The 15,438-nt window shown below is 41.7% G+C and overlaps 1 protein-coding gene across 1 annotated transcript; it reads left to right on the forward strand.

The window, feature by feature from the left end:
* The first annotated feature begins 3,339 nt into the window (after positions 1-3,339).
* Positions 3,340-12,598, forward strand: LOC307118575 (uncharacterized protein). The gene is made up of 11 exons (XM_079804230.1): positions 3,340-3,740; positions 4,177-4,272; positions 6,092-6,202; positions 6,361-6,567; positions 6,737-6,832; positions 6,977-7,243; positions 7,433-7,527; positions 7,689-7,739; positions 7,971-8,355; positions 8,458-8,637; positions 9,280-12,598. The coding sequence occupies exons 1-11, from the start codon at positions 3,707-3,709 to the stop codon at positions 9,312-9,314; spliced, it is 1,557 nt and encodes a 518-aa protein (XP_079660356.1). The 5' UTR covers positions 3,340-3,706; the 3' UTR covers positions 9,315-12,598.
* The last annotated feature ends 2,840 nt before the right edge of the window (positions 12,599-15,438 follow it).

The following is a 15,438-nucleotide window of genomic DNA, read 5'->3' on the forward strand; positions in this document are numbered from 1 at the left end:
CAACCTATGCTTGCAACGCGAGTGAAGCGACGCAACGGAACCCACAATTCAGTTCGGCAACGCATGACGTCACCCATTCAAAGTAAACGAGAAGCGTTGACTACGGCTTAACTCCAAGCTTAACTCCAAGTCTTCCAGAGTCAAAGCCGATTCAAAAGACCGCTGTTCGCCAGCTTCTGTGTTTACGAGTGGCACGCAGAGCCTCCGCAACTCGTACCGTCATTATGTAAAGCCCGCCCACCGACTCTACACACGCTGTGATTGGCCTGACCAGAGTTTGGTTTTTCCCAACGGGGTAATCCAGCCCCCGGAAAGTGTACCTTCCATAGGGGCAGCCATTGCTAACCAAGCCATCACCTGCTGTTAGCATCCCATTGACTCCCATTCACTTTGGCCTCACTTTGACAGCAAATATCCACCCCCGAAAAAAAAAATCCCCTAAAAAACAATTGCATAAAGGGCAGAAATAAAGAATACGTCATGAAATGATTATTTCAACATTAACAACTTGACAGCTCAATAATAAACCATAAGAAAACATAAGATCAAGTACGTGAATTTGCAACAGAACACATGCTATATTATTTTACATTTGATTATTTTATTTAATTCTAAAGAACTCTTAGCCTATTTGGTGCACTTATGACGCCTCATGATGTTCCAAACCTGTATGAGTTTCTTTGTTCTCCTGTAGGCCTACACAAAAGAAGATATTTTGAAGAAAGTTTTTACCAGGCTGCTTTGGGGGCACCATTGACTTCCACAGTAATCTTCCTACGTGTTCAACATAACAAAGAAATGTATACATGTTTGGAACAACTTGAGGGTGAATAAATGATGACAGAATTTTCATTTTTGGGTGAACTGTCCCTTTAAGAAGTCATTCTGAACCAGGCCTAATCACTTTTTTGAATTTTAAAAATGTTTATTTTCTTTGAATAATTTACTTAAATTATGACTATATTATCGTGTAATTATTTGTCCCATTTTTATCTAAATATTTTTTAAATGTCATAAACTTTAAATGACAGGATTATTTATTATGTATGATATAGCCTAAATAAATGATAAATTAATAATAACATTTATTAGGCTAGAATCTATAAATTAACCTGTCTAAAAAAATAATAATTCTGTCTGCCAAGCTCTGATAATGTATTGGAATATTATATTAATATATTATCCATTAAAAAAAACTATAGGCCTACCTTTAGAAGCACGGATGTGTCTGTCACATAGACTGGTCTGTCACCACAGTCAGACAGTCTGAGACACTGAAATGCTTCTCATAAAGTGTGCAGTTGGCCTGAGGTTCATCATGAGTTACTGGACAGACCCATTGATACCTTTTTGATATTAATTCAGTTCTATATCTGGAGATCCCCTTGCGTTCTTCAAACGGTGGACGCAACGCAAGCTCGACATGTTTTTAAAAAACCGCGCAAGTTTACAGGCACACTCTGGCACAGCGCATGTTCTCGAGACTCCGCCGCTATAGCAACAAAGCCCGCAATCACGCACAAATGAGCTCCTGTACTACTTATTGTGAAATTGATTCTTTATATTTGCTATCAGTATTCTCCACACTGCAAACTCCGTATGTGTTTATTGAACTATGTGTGGACCTGTGTAAAATACGGGACAAATCGCATCCCGTATTGGTTTGATACGGAACGCGTCATTTTGCTTGTAAATACGGGACGATTCCGTATTTTACGGGACGGGTGGCAACCCTACGCTAGGGTGCGTCTAGATTTCTAGGCTAGCAAACTGTCCTTCAATACCCCGGTTGCAGGAGTACTGTTATGTCGTTCGACTGCTTGTTTATCGTCACCTGTGCCAGCAGATCCAGCAGGAGTATCCGACACTGTTTTCCCTGACGTCTTCACACCTTTCCTCTTTTCAGATCCTCCCATTATCGTTGTTCCAAAAATTCAAGACATTAATAAATGGAAATTCTCAACAAAAAAAAAGTTTCGTTGTAACTATTATAAAACAGTTTGGGATTGCTGAGCTCACAAACGTACATGTGATCAGGGCGCCATCTTGCACGCCTCCTCTACCCTGAAAAGTTGTATTGAAATTCACTCAGGGAAAAATGTATGATACTTTAATGTTAAAGGCCTGAAAATAACCTAAATATAAAACTGCATTTCTGATCATGTTGTGATTCAAATTTGAGGATGATACTCTTACAAATGTAGCTTCTGTAAGCTTTTATGTCAAAAAAAAAAAAAAAAACCTCTAGGCGTCCTTTCAAAAAGGCCCTTTATTTCAGAAGATTTGTAATTGTAAAGAGTAGCGTTTCATTCAAATAAATCTGCAATAAACTGCTAATTATAATGGATATATACAGTTACTGAAAAACTAAAGCAACTATTACAGAATTTACAAAGTGTAAAAAACTAATTTAGTTGATAAGAAGTGCCAGTCTCCACTGCGGTGTGCTCTCGCAAGATGATGCCTTTTGATTGGTTACAACGTCCATCAATCAAACCTTTGTTGGCAAGGCATTGGCTAGGCATTGCCTGCCTTTATCCAACCAAAACCATAGCCGCTTTGACTGACACCTCACGGAGCCTGTAATGCGCTTCCTGTATATAATGAGTCATCAGAAGGCCTGTGATTGAAGGAGAGAGACCTGGGAGGGTTTAACTGGAGCTGAAGACTCTAAACTGCAGGGGAGATCCTCAGAATACTCGCTATTGCATTGAAAATGGACGTGATTAATTACTAATATAACTCAAATACGCTCAAGTAAATGAAGGAGGATTTTTTTGTTTGCCCCCCTCTATTTTTCAGAGTGGACCCTTACACTTACATGCTGGTGTTTATTGGATTCGTCCGATCGGATCTGCACGATAGGAGATGAAAGATGAGTAACTGCATTTATTATGCTGATGTTTAAGTGGCCGGTCCTTTAGCATTTAATTAAATGCTAAATGAAGCATTAAATTAATAATTTATCATTTCATTAATCCTTTAATGCACCACTGCGGATTGAGAGGTTAAACTAATACAAGGAAACATTATTTAATATTTTTTATTCATATGCAAAAATATAGTAAAAATAAATAAATCAAAGTATTTACCAACACATTTTGATGCATGCACAGACATCTAGCATTTCTGAGTGATGATGATGCAGAGGAATCACTGAATCAAAGTTTTGAACTGAGTCAATGAAACAGGTTCAAACTTTTTAATAAAGAAAACGTCCAAATGAAGTTTGTAACTATTCAATAAATGTGTTCAGATCGATGCGCGCTCACGGCTCCGCTCATATGAATGATTCACGTTTTAGTTGCTATGGCGACGCCTGTTATGAATTCTGACGCAGACTCAGACACGCACCGATTGTGTTGTTGATCTGTTGTTGAGAGAGACGACTGAGGCGATTTCACAAACTTTTGCAGAATATTTTCTGTGCTGACCTTGAAATTTTGAAGCTGTTTGGAGGAGACGAGACTTTTATTCTGGAAGAACATCGCAGGAGATATCCTTTACAGAGTTACATTTTTGAGTTGTAGATACTTTTATCTTATTGTTCTTTTCTTATTTTAGGAGTGTCGAGTTTGATTAATTCTTTGTTTTTGTTTTCTTTTTTTTTGGAGGAGTATTTTTGAGGAGAGTTTATTGTATTGTATTGTGTGTTGTTTTGTTTTGTTTTGTGTTTTGTATTGTTTTTGTTCCAGATTGCAGGAGGATGTCGATGGCGAAGATGATGGGTGAAAGAGAAGGTGAGTGCTTTACGTTACATAACGTTAGTTATGTTATGTTACTGAAATATTTCAGCCTCGGGCCGCTCCATATCCAGGAGAGCTGCTTTCTCTCAGACGGCTGGTCAGGAGGTTTGGAGACAGACAGTGTTCTGATGACCGTGATCAGGCCTGGGCCGGTTGCATAAACCGTTAAGACTAGTCTTACAAGTTAGACATACATTTTTTTTCTTTAAGACTGTTCATACATTTTTTTAAATCAGTTACATAAAAACATAGACTTGCCTAACTGCTAGTGGCTCATACTAGATCTTAAGACACTGTCTTAACGTAATGGCTTAGTTTATGCAACTGGCCCCCAGGATACGCTGCCAGACCAGACCCAGATCACAGATCCAGGAGCTTCCTACACATTTAGCGCTTCTGTCTTCTGAGTTTTCTGTTTCTGTGCCCACAGGTCAGACTGACAGGAAGAGAGCGTGGCAGAGCGGCAGCCGGCAGAGCCCAGATGATCATGGACGTCCGTCCACTCCATCTAAAGGCTTTCGCAGAGGTCAGAATAGGCTTTTATTACACAAGTTATGGCTCAGTTAAAGGGTTAGTTCACCCAAAAATGAAAATGATGTCATTAATTACTCACCCTCATGTCGTTCGACACCCTTAAGACCTTCATCTTCGGAACACAAATGAAGATATTTTTTGTTGAAAGCTGATGGCTGAGAAGGCCTCAGATAGGCCTCCATTGGCATTCAGTACACAGGGTTTTTCCTGGGTCAAAAATGGTCTTCGGTGGTGGCTGACAGACATGACACACGCACGCACAGTAAAAAAAGTCCCCTACCCACATGATCTGCAAGCGCAATACTGACAATACATTTTAAATAAATTCAAAGAAAGTTTGTAACTTTTGCTTATCTTATTTTGATCCCACATGAAAAAATACTATAGTATATTATAGTAAAATTACTCTAGTAAATACTATAGTGTTTTTGAACTGTACTATAGTAAATATACTACAGTAAATAAACAAAGTGTAGTAAATACTATAATATAATACAATATACTACAATTTACTGTAGTATCTTTACTATAGTATGGCTCAAAAACACTATAGTAATTTTACTATAATATACTATAGTATTTCTTCATGTGGGATACCTTGATGTTTGTTTTTGTTCCTCATTTTTACACTATTTACTGATAATTGTTTTGGTATATAATCATATCAATATTAAAAAGTAGTTTTTAAAAAATGAACAAATAGCCTAATTTTCTGCCATATACAATTTCATAAAATTATCAGCTAGCTAACAACAACTTTGTTCTGGGTTCACCTCACAGTCTAAACTAAGTGATTTATAGGCTATTTATTTTACTACACATTATGAACATAAATAAGCTGAAAGACTGGATAATTAAAACTAACTCTTACACCCACTCTTGCTAAATTGTGTAAGCACACTTGTGTTCTCATTTCAGGTGTTCTGAGTAAATTTAAACTGATTCGTTAGTTCAGTGTTGGACAGATCAGTTGTTCTAACCAGTCGTTAAAATGATTCGGTTCATTAGGTTGCGAATCGGACATTAGCAGACGCGTTGTGTGCGAATCCCGTCTGTTAGAACATCGCGAAAGATTTGTCAACACACAGAAAACACTTCATAACTGGACACGATTTGTTTCCCGTTTATTGAAAGTATGCTTTATGTCAGCTGGTCAGAGAATCAGTCAATGTTTTTTGAGCGCATTTCACACCCAGCGGCAATGAAAGGAAAACATCGTCTGATAGCGCCACGTGCAACATGGATTCGGTCTTCCGACCTTTTGATTTTTATTAACGTAATATGTGAAATATTAGAAAGCTAAGAATGCTTATTTTGAAGACAGAGAGAGTGCGAGCGAGGGAGGAGCTCTGATCGTCTCTCTGTCACTCAGTTACAAGCGCAGCATCTATTCTACATCATTCATAAATCACAATAGCTCATCAAATAAAGCTTTGGCGGGACAAAAATTTGTTTTGGCGGCCGCCAAAAAATTTTCAATGTAGGAAAAACCCTGGTACATTTACACTCACAAGACCCATAAAAGGCACTTAAAATGTCGTTACAAAGTCCATCTCACCACAGTGGCTCTACAATAATTTTACGAGGCGACGTCAATAGTTTTTGTGCCAAAAAAAAAATCAAAATAACGCCTTTATTCAACCTCTTCTTGTCTTCCGTGTAGGCCTCCACGACGCATGCGCGAGAATATGACGTAGCGCCGGCGTTTGGGTGAACTAATAACCCTTTAACAAATAATGTGTCATTGAAAATAACAATTTCATGTGACCACTGACATTGATTATTAGTATTATTAAAAATGTCTTGACCAGGCACCATGTCCACATCATATTTGTCCCTCTCTGAGGACAATATAGTGAGGCGGTTCTGCAGAGAGTCGTTGAGCCTTAGCAGCCGAGGCTCGTACATCACGAGCTCAACAGGTGAGACTGAAATAAGGCTGGGCAGTGTACAGTCACATTGAATTTCATTTTACTGGTGACCTTTTTTTTAAGTAAAACGTAAGTTATGTCATTTTATCACTGCCTAATTGGACGTCAGAGATGTTTCTAATCATTCAGTTTTGTTTTCTTCATTTCAGAAAAACCCACAGAATGTAAGAAGAGGAAACGAGTTCGTTCTTTCCTCAGGAACGTGTGTAAGGCTGTGAGGCGCTCGCTCCTCTGCTGTTGTCTCAGTGATGTGGATGTTGTGGAGTCTTTTGTTCCTCCAGCGGATCTGGAGCCAGAGCCCGATCCTGGTCCATCATCACCTGATCCAGATCACTCCGGCGTCAAGCCAAATAATGGTCAATCTGCAGACATTATTTCTCCAACATTGTTTTAAACAGAATTATTATCGTCTTGTTTGCACTGATATTTTTAATATAAAACAAAGGATCTAGCAATCACAGATCCAGGAGCTTCCTACACATTTAGCGCTTCTGTCTTCTGAGTTTTCTGTTTCTGTGCCAACAGGTCGGACTGACAGGAAGAGAGAGTGGCAGAGCGGCAGCCGGCAGAGCCCAGATGATCATGGACGTCCGTCCACTCCATCTAAAGGCTTTCGCAGAGGTCAGAATAGGCTTTTATTACACAAGTTATGGCTCAGTTAACAAAATAATGTGTCATTGAAAATAGAAAGTTGAAAAAAATAAAACATAAAGTAACAATTTCACCATTGACATTGATTATTAATATTATTAAAAATGTCTTCAGCAGGCATCATGTCCACATCATATTTGTCCCTCTCTGAGGACAATACAGTGAGGCGGTTCTGCAGAGAGTCGTTGAGCCTTAGCAGCAGAGGCTCGTACATCGTCGATTGGAGGTGGAGTGGCGATAGATCGGATAGCCGAAACGAACAGGGCAGTTGGAGCGACGAAGAGTGGATGTGCCATCCGCTGCCAGGTCAAGTTCCCGTCGAGCCAACGGAGACTTCAAATGGCCTTATGGAGGCTTCACCGGTGAACACGAGCTCAACAGGTGAGACTGAAATAAGGCTGGGCAGTGTACAGTCACATTGGATTTCATTTTACTGGGAACCTTTTTTTAAAGTAAAAGTATTATTTATTATTAAAATTATTAAAGACATTATTTCTCCAACATTGTTTTAAACAGTATTATTATCGTCTTGTTTGCAAGCTCATACATTTCTCATATTTTGTTTTTCAGACTCCTTTGAGACTCTCTATAACGTGGGAGAGATGATTGGATCCGGAACTTTTGGGAGAGTGTTCAAGGGAACACGGAAGTTTGATGGCAAAAAGGTAAAGCAATCTTGCTGAATTGTACAAACATTTTTGCTCTTGCATGCATCAAAACATTCTTAATACAGATGGGTTAATACTTAGATGCTCAAATCGTAAATGTTATGTGCAAAGTCAGGCGCTTGAATACCGTTATTGAACGCTGTTTTTTTTTGTTGCAGGTTGCCATCAAGCAGATGCACAAGATTGACAATGATCGTTATCTTGATATTGTAAGTTGGTCAAAAGTTGTATTTGTTGTTTAAGTGCTGTTTGTTGTTTAAGTGCTGATTACTGTAGTCAATACACCTGTAGGAAGCATTAGGTGTAAATGTAATAGATCAATAAACCTGGAAAGGCTCTGATGATCGTGTCTGTAAAGATCAAAGAAAAGTACATTTAAAAATGATAGGTTTTCTTCAGATTTTTACCCAGCTAACCTTCTGTCTACTACTTTTCTCTAGCCCGGGCATCCCGAACCTCTCGTTACAGAAGTGGCGCTGCTGCTAATGATGAGGCATGAACCCATAAGCCCCTACGTCGTCCGACTGTACGACTGGTTTGAACATCCTCGGACATTCGTTCTCATAATGGAGTTCCCTGACCCCTGCGAGAGCTTGCTGGACTTCATCATTCGTCATTCGTGTCAACTGGATGAAACAACAGCACGGGTCATCCTGCGACAGGCTGCGCTGGCGGTACAGCACTGCATCGAGCATGGCGTTTTTCATAATGACGTTCATGCAGAGAATTTCCTGGTGAAGACAAACACGTTAGAGCTCAAGCTGATCGACTTTGGCTGCGGTCAGCTACTTAGTGGTGATGGCTACGAGACAAAAATATACCGTGGTGAGTATTTTTGGAGTGTGGAAACCTGGATGTAGTGACTTTCTGATTATTTGATGCTTTGAAGAAATTGCTCAACAATGTGCAAAAATGTCTTGCTCACAGGATTACCTTCTTACTGCCCACCTGAAGTCTTCACAGAATCTCGATTCCACGCCGTCCCAGCAAATGTCTGGGCTCTAGGGGTGTTGTTGTACCTGATGGTTAACGGACGTTCTCCCTTTGGCAATAGAACGGAAATCACACAGGCCAAAGTTACATTTCAGAACTCCAACTTATCCAAAGGTGAGTGAAGAATATCGATAAACACACATACATAAAGCAAAGGCTCTGTTTAGAAACAGGTAAAGGTGAAGTATGTAAGATGTTTCAAGTTGAAATTCATTCAGTTTATAGTTCACCAGATGCTGTTTTCATAATTGCCAACATTCGTGTCACATGGTCATCATGACTAACCAGCTCTCTCCTTAATAAAATGTGTACAGAATGCAGTGATCTGATTAGCCAGTGCCTAGCCCGGGATCCAACGAAACGGCCGACGTTAGAGCAGGTGTTACAACATGAATGGATTAGAAATGATCTGGAGAAGTTCAGGAGAAGTTCAGGAGATTCACTCGATCAGTGATTTCAGGTGTGAGGTAGTGTAACAGACAGAGTAGGATTAATATCATTTATCTTCAATTCTGGATTATTTGTAGTGAGGTTTTCAAATTTGTGTTCATGTTCTTGTTATAGTCAAGTCAAGTCAGCTTCATTTATACGGCGCTTTATACAATACAGATTGTTTCACAGCAGCTTCACAGTAATAAACAGGAAAATAACACAATTAGTGATGCAATTGCAAGAATTCAGTTCTGTTGTAAATCAGCTAAAAAAAAAAAAAACATTCATGAGTTCACATGTTCATATAATCTTTGTATTGGATAGGAGATAACACTTGCTGTCCTTGGTGGAGGGCTTGAGCTCGAGACTTGACCAGAAGTCCAACCCCGACCTGACAGGAACCCAAGCCGATCCTGGTCCATCATCACCTGATCCAGACCACTCCGGTGTCAAGCCAAATAATGGTCAATCTGCCGGGGATGAGGGCTTCCCACTGATGACCAACCTCTTGCGGCCATACCCTGGACATCACATCCCACCAGAGAAAAGGGTGTTCAATTACCGCCTCAGCCGGGCTAGGTTGGTAGTTGAGTGCGCCTTTGGCATCCTCTCAGCTTGGTGGCGGATGTACCGCCCGTGTCATTGCAACCAGTCCAGAGGTTGCAGAGGTGTGTGTGAAGGCCACATGTGTGTTGCACAACTTCCTGGGGCAAAAAAGTGGCCCTGGACTTTCTGGCACAAAGCGGCCCATCACACCCGGTGTGCAACACACCTCACCATAAACCCACCAGCTCATTATACACAGGGCAATTTTAAACACAGAAGCTATTTATTCAAAAATATGAATTATATGAATTGTTTTATTGAAATGCTTATCATACTGAATGACAGGCATACTTCTTCAGTTTATAATTTGTCTTTCCTGGTGCACATGGCAAATTGTATTTATTTTTTTTTGTATACAAATTTTGATTTCTCTTTTCCATACACTGTAGTTTAATATCATTAAGTTCAATACCTACCATAAAATCAGACCATATAAAATGCTATTGTCTAGAACAGAGTCCTGCACAGCTCCGATTTTGTAAACCCGCACCCGCCCGTACCCGCAGTGCTTAAAACCGCATCTGACCCCTTCTCCGAAAACAGCACTAATTAAAATCCGCACCCACACGACCCGCTTAAAATAGAACCGACGCCCGACCCGCACCCGCAATAAAGTCAGTTTAGCATATTACATTATAGACACTGTGGCGAGGCAGAGGGACCGTGAGGGCGGGACGAGGCGGCGCTCATCAGGGAGGATGAGCGCCAGCTGAGCGCCGCAGCGATCTCGGCCCTCGCGGAGGAGTGAGGGACTATAAAGGAGGAGCGACGACAGTGAGGGACGAGAGAGGACCAGGCCTGGATTTTGTGTTATGTTTTATTTTGTGTTCGCTGCAGTCGTCCGTGAGGGGCTGCAGCTTTTTATTTTCATTTTGTGTTTGTTTGTATGTAGGCGGCAGTCGACCGTGAGGGGCTGTCGCCGCCATTTTATTTTGATTAAATGTTTTGATTGTCCGCCGGTTCCCGCCTCCTTCTTCCCGTACAAACAACGTTTACTACAGTGGTGCCGAAACCCGGGAGGAAGGAGGGACACGCTGTCGAAGAGCCCTCGCAGCTGAGGGGGATCGCGGTGCCGCGGAGTTCGGGCAGCGCGGAGGAGAGAAGTCCGCGAGCGGCTGCCCGAAGCGGTGGTGCTGGAGCGGATGAAGGTCGGTGGGACGGAGAGCTCGCTGCCGTGCCCCTGGGTCGAGGTGGGGTGGCTGCCGTCCGCGAGGGGGCGAAGGAGTCCCCAGCGCTTGCCCGGAGCCGAAGCCTGCTGCCGCCCGCCATATTGGGGAGGAGCCGGAGCGCTGCCGTCCGCCAGGTTGGGGAGGAGCAGGGAGCGCGGGACGGGGACTCGCTTCCGGCCGCCCTCAGAAGGAGGAGCCACCGCCAGCCGCCAGGGGGCGGAGGAGTGTCGAGCCGTCCACCGGCCGTCCAGTACCACCGCATGGCACCGCGAGGAAGAGCCTCTCGGCTGGCTGAGGACCGAGCGGCAGTGTGTCTGGGAACCGGACCAGAATTTTTTTTTTTTTTTTTTTCTTTTCTCCTCTCTCCACTCTCTCGTCTCTGTCGCTCCTCATGCTCCCCGCTCCGTTCTCTCACCTCGCTGTTCTTACCCCCAGGTCCCGCGGCCGCCGTGATCGCCTGCGAAGGGCGTTGGGGGTATGTGGCGAGCAGCGAGGCCGAGGGACCGTGAGGGCGGGACGATGCGACGCACATCAGGGAGGATTAGCGCCAGCTGCGCGCCGCAGCGATCTCGGCCCTCGCGGAGGAGTGAGGGACTATAAAGGAGGAGCGACGACAGTGAGGGACGAGAGAGGACCAGGCCTGGATTTTGTGATATGTTTTATTTTGTGTTCGCTGCAGTCGTCCGTGAGGGGCTGCAGCTTTTTATTTTCATTTTGTGTTTGTTTGTATGTAGGCGGCAGTCGACCGTGAGGGGCTGTCGCCGCCATTTTATTTTGATTAAATGTTTTGATTGTCCGCCGGTTCCCGCCTCCTTCTTCCCGTACAAACAACGTTTACTACAGACACACTTACAAAAATGTTTATTGCCAGCATACATAAGTTATTACACGACCATTAACTTAAGGACAACTTCGGGACATTCTAAAACGCTTAACGTGGCTTAATGTAGGTAAGACACTGTTATTAAGAGACCAAACTCAGTAAACATAATACTAATAACGTATACTATGTACAAAAGTACAAAAGTGGCTTAATGTAGGCTACTAAGACAGTGTTATTAAGAGACTAAACTCAGGAACCATAACAAAAATACTGTTCGATTGAACTGCGTGTGCTTGGTTTTGTTACCACAGTTGGCTGCGTGCTTCCTCAGCGATGAACTTCCACATTTGCGGCTATCTTTTCTTCAACTCCTCATGATCCATCTCGACGAGTGCAGGCAGAGCGCGCGCGCGGTTGTGATTCTCCTGGGAGGAGAACAAATAAACTGATATGGATTTGAAAATCAACTTGAAATACAGGCAAGGCATATTTTTGTATATGCATATTTTCAGGAACACATCTACAATATACATGCATATATTTTTATATATAGGCCTATATTCGTTTGCACGTGACTTTTTAAAACCCGTGTTTAGACCCGTGTTCTCCCTTGTCCGACCCGCACCCGTATCCGACACAGTAGGATGTTTTTCACCCGTTTCAGCAATATTCGCGGGTCACCCGTCACCCGTGCAGGACTCTGGTCTAGAAGACTTAGGATGTAGTGCAGAATGTGGACTGTTTTAGGGTGCCTTTCTAGTGGCTATAGTATCTAGACATCTGTAATTTTATGGAATTGAGCTCAAATAGTGGAAAAGAGTTTAAAAATGATATGAAAAATACAGCATATTAAAATGATTTCTGAAGGATCATGTGACACTTACTGAAGTAATGATGCTGAAAAGTCAGCTTTTACAGAAATAAATTACATTTTACAATACATTCTCATAGAAAACAACTAGGCCTATTGGAAATTGTATCAATATTTCTTAATATTTGTGGTTTTACTGTATTTTTGATCAAATAAATTCAGCCTTCTTCTTTCAAAAACAATTTAAGAAGTCTTAATTATTTCAAACTTTTGATTACCAGTGTGTAAAATAATGCATGTAACTAGCAAATTATATATTTATTTTCATATGTCACTTTCCATTGGCCACTTGAATATGAAAGTTGCCAGTTTTAGCATGATATATGAGAAAGATATTTTGAGTATTATGAATCATTTGAAAATGATTGTGAAATTACTGAAGAAAGCCTGGAAACAGAAAGACAAACATTCCCTCTGATATGCTGAAAACTGCGACACCTACGCTAATGTTTCTTTGTGCATTCTGTAACAACAATAAGTTCTGGGGAATAATTAATTCAAATGGTATGAATATTCATGAGTTTATGAATATTATTAGCTTGTTGTACAGAAAAATTAACGTATAACGGAACCTTTAATCATTTAAAAGTAACCTTTATCCAAATTGATTTCTTCATCAATTATCAATCTTACAAACCTTAAGAAACATTGATCTGTTTGATCAGGACAAATAATATCTCTTATGTTTGCACAATTTGTATTACTAAAGTAGTAATACATGAAAATCAAGCTTAAATGGGTAGCTTAGATCTTACGCTTCAGTGACTTCGAGATTTGTGAGCAAAACAATAAGGATTCAGTTTAATGCAATTATTGAGTTTTAATAAAACACTATAGAATACAAAGCTACGAATCACACGGGGGTAAATATGCATATATATAGGAGAAACAAACGATATGGTACAAACAAGGAAAAATCAAACTTAACGAATAAAATCAAAGGGAAAAGAATGATGGAAAGAGAGAATCCACGAGGGAGAGAGAGATGAGAGAGAGAGAGAGAGAGAGAGAGAGAGAGAGAGAGAGAGAGAGAGAGAGAGAGATGAGAGAGAGAGAGAGAGAGAGAGAGAGAGAGATGAGAGAGAGAGAGAGAGAGAGAGAGAGAGAGAGAGAGAGAGAGAGAGAGAGAGAGAGAGAGAGAGAGACAGACAGTTCAATCACTTCACCAAAACCCTTCAGACATTTATGATTTCGTGAATCAGGATTAATTCAGACAACCTCGTACAAGCAGTTAAAGGTGAAATATAATACTTGCATTAGGCTCTCTCGTGTACGTGTCTGAGTTCGAATCGTCGTGGAAGTTCGCTAAGGAGGTGAGTCCGGAGAATTTCTGTGAAGTTCAGGAAAGTCGCTCCAGAAGTTGCAGGTCTCTCTCTCTTGGCTTGGTGCCAAAGGAATCCCTCTCTCAAAGGAAGGTCAAAGGCCAGGGTCCTTGTAGTGGCGGAATGGCGGAGCGCAAGGAGTTCATGATAACTTCTGCATTTATAGATGGAGTGGCCGAGCCCGACTTATGGAAAGATCCAATCACGTCCGTGGAGAGATCTTCTCGAGAAGGCGCGAGTGTTCCATTGTTCTCTGAACCCCCCTCCTCTGAGTTAATCAATAGGGTGGAAATTCTAAGCCTCTTTTTCTTTAGAAAGCTGGTATTTCTGAAATTATGCATCAAAATCTGATTTTTGAACCAAATTTGGCCTAGTCATAATTTTGCGATAACAGAGATACTAAGAACGGTCATTCTGCGATTTGCGCGTCCAGATATACAAGATTATCACAGTTACTGGCATACAGGTTTTGATTGGCAACAGTAAACATCCTAGTTATTCTAATACATTGTATAAAGACATGAAATCAACGGATTATATATATTTGAACATTATTAAGACAGTTCTTTAAGTCCCATGTTTTAAGTAACACGTGTCGTGCAAGAATTGTCTTCTTTCAGCGCTGATATGTGTGTGTGTGTAAAGTCATGTGGATGCCTTCAGGCGGTACAATTCGATGCTCCATTCTGTAGACTCAGACAATCTGGCGGACATCGTGGTTGTTCATTAACTTCGATATCTCTTACACACACACCCCATTGTCTATGTCTGATTTGATTAGGAGAGTCACGAGTTGGTGTGTAGAAGCCTCATCCGGTGATGTATTCGGCCCAAAATCTGATTGAATCGGGTCATTGTTGCTACAATTCTTTGACGACGAATAACGTAAAAGGCATTATAATCTGATTCATTCTGAAAGCTCAACAGTAGTTTACATCCCTGGAAATTAATGTCCGTCGTTTAACATTTTTAAAATCGTTAACAGTCGGGAAATATTGCTGCCCATTGACTCGTATTCAGCTCTTACCTCGGCTCGCATTCAAGTGTCGCCCGCGCTGCTCGGCTGCTGTGCACAGTAAATCCCGCCTCGTCGAATTTGATTGGATATCGCAAACATTTTGACATTGACGAGCGCTTTTACACCACTGAGACACTGGGACTGAGCAGGCTATAGATTAGAGTTTTGCATGGAGTTTTGCCTCAAGAGGGCTGCGCGGGCCATTCGTCTGGGCTGACGGAAGGATATAGGCTACGTAGTTTTACTATAATTTATTCTTCATATATTTACGTAGCAACGGGCAGGCCCACATTGTCCAGCGGCCCACCGGGAAAACGCCCGGTACGCCAGATGGCCAGTCCGCCCCTGCTGGAAAGGGGGAGAAGATGCGCACACAGAGCTGAACCCACCATTGAGCCATCTTCAGCTCCTGAGGCCCTGCGAGATGCACCAAGGATGGGCTCCAACAATGCCACCCGTAGAGCTATCCAACTCCGAGAGACGTACTGTGCCTACTACTTCAACCAGGAGGGTGCAGTGCCATGGCAGCCGAATTCATAGAATACGCCAAAGGCTCTTTTCAGAGCCACAAAACCCAAAAGCTCTTTTAAGAGCTACCTATATTTTTCTTAAAAGTGCAGATTCCAAGTGTCATAACAATTATTTTTTACATTAAATTAACATGTTGGTTTTAT

Source organism: Gobio gobio (assembly GCF_949357685.1).
Source record: "Gobio gobio genome assembly, chromosome: 22".
NCBI classification, from domain to species: Eukaryota; Metazoa; Chordata; class Actinopteri; order Cypriniformes; family Gobionidae; genus Gobio; species Gobio gobio.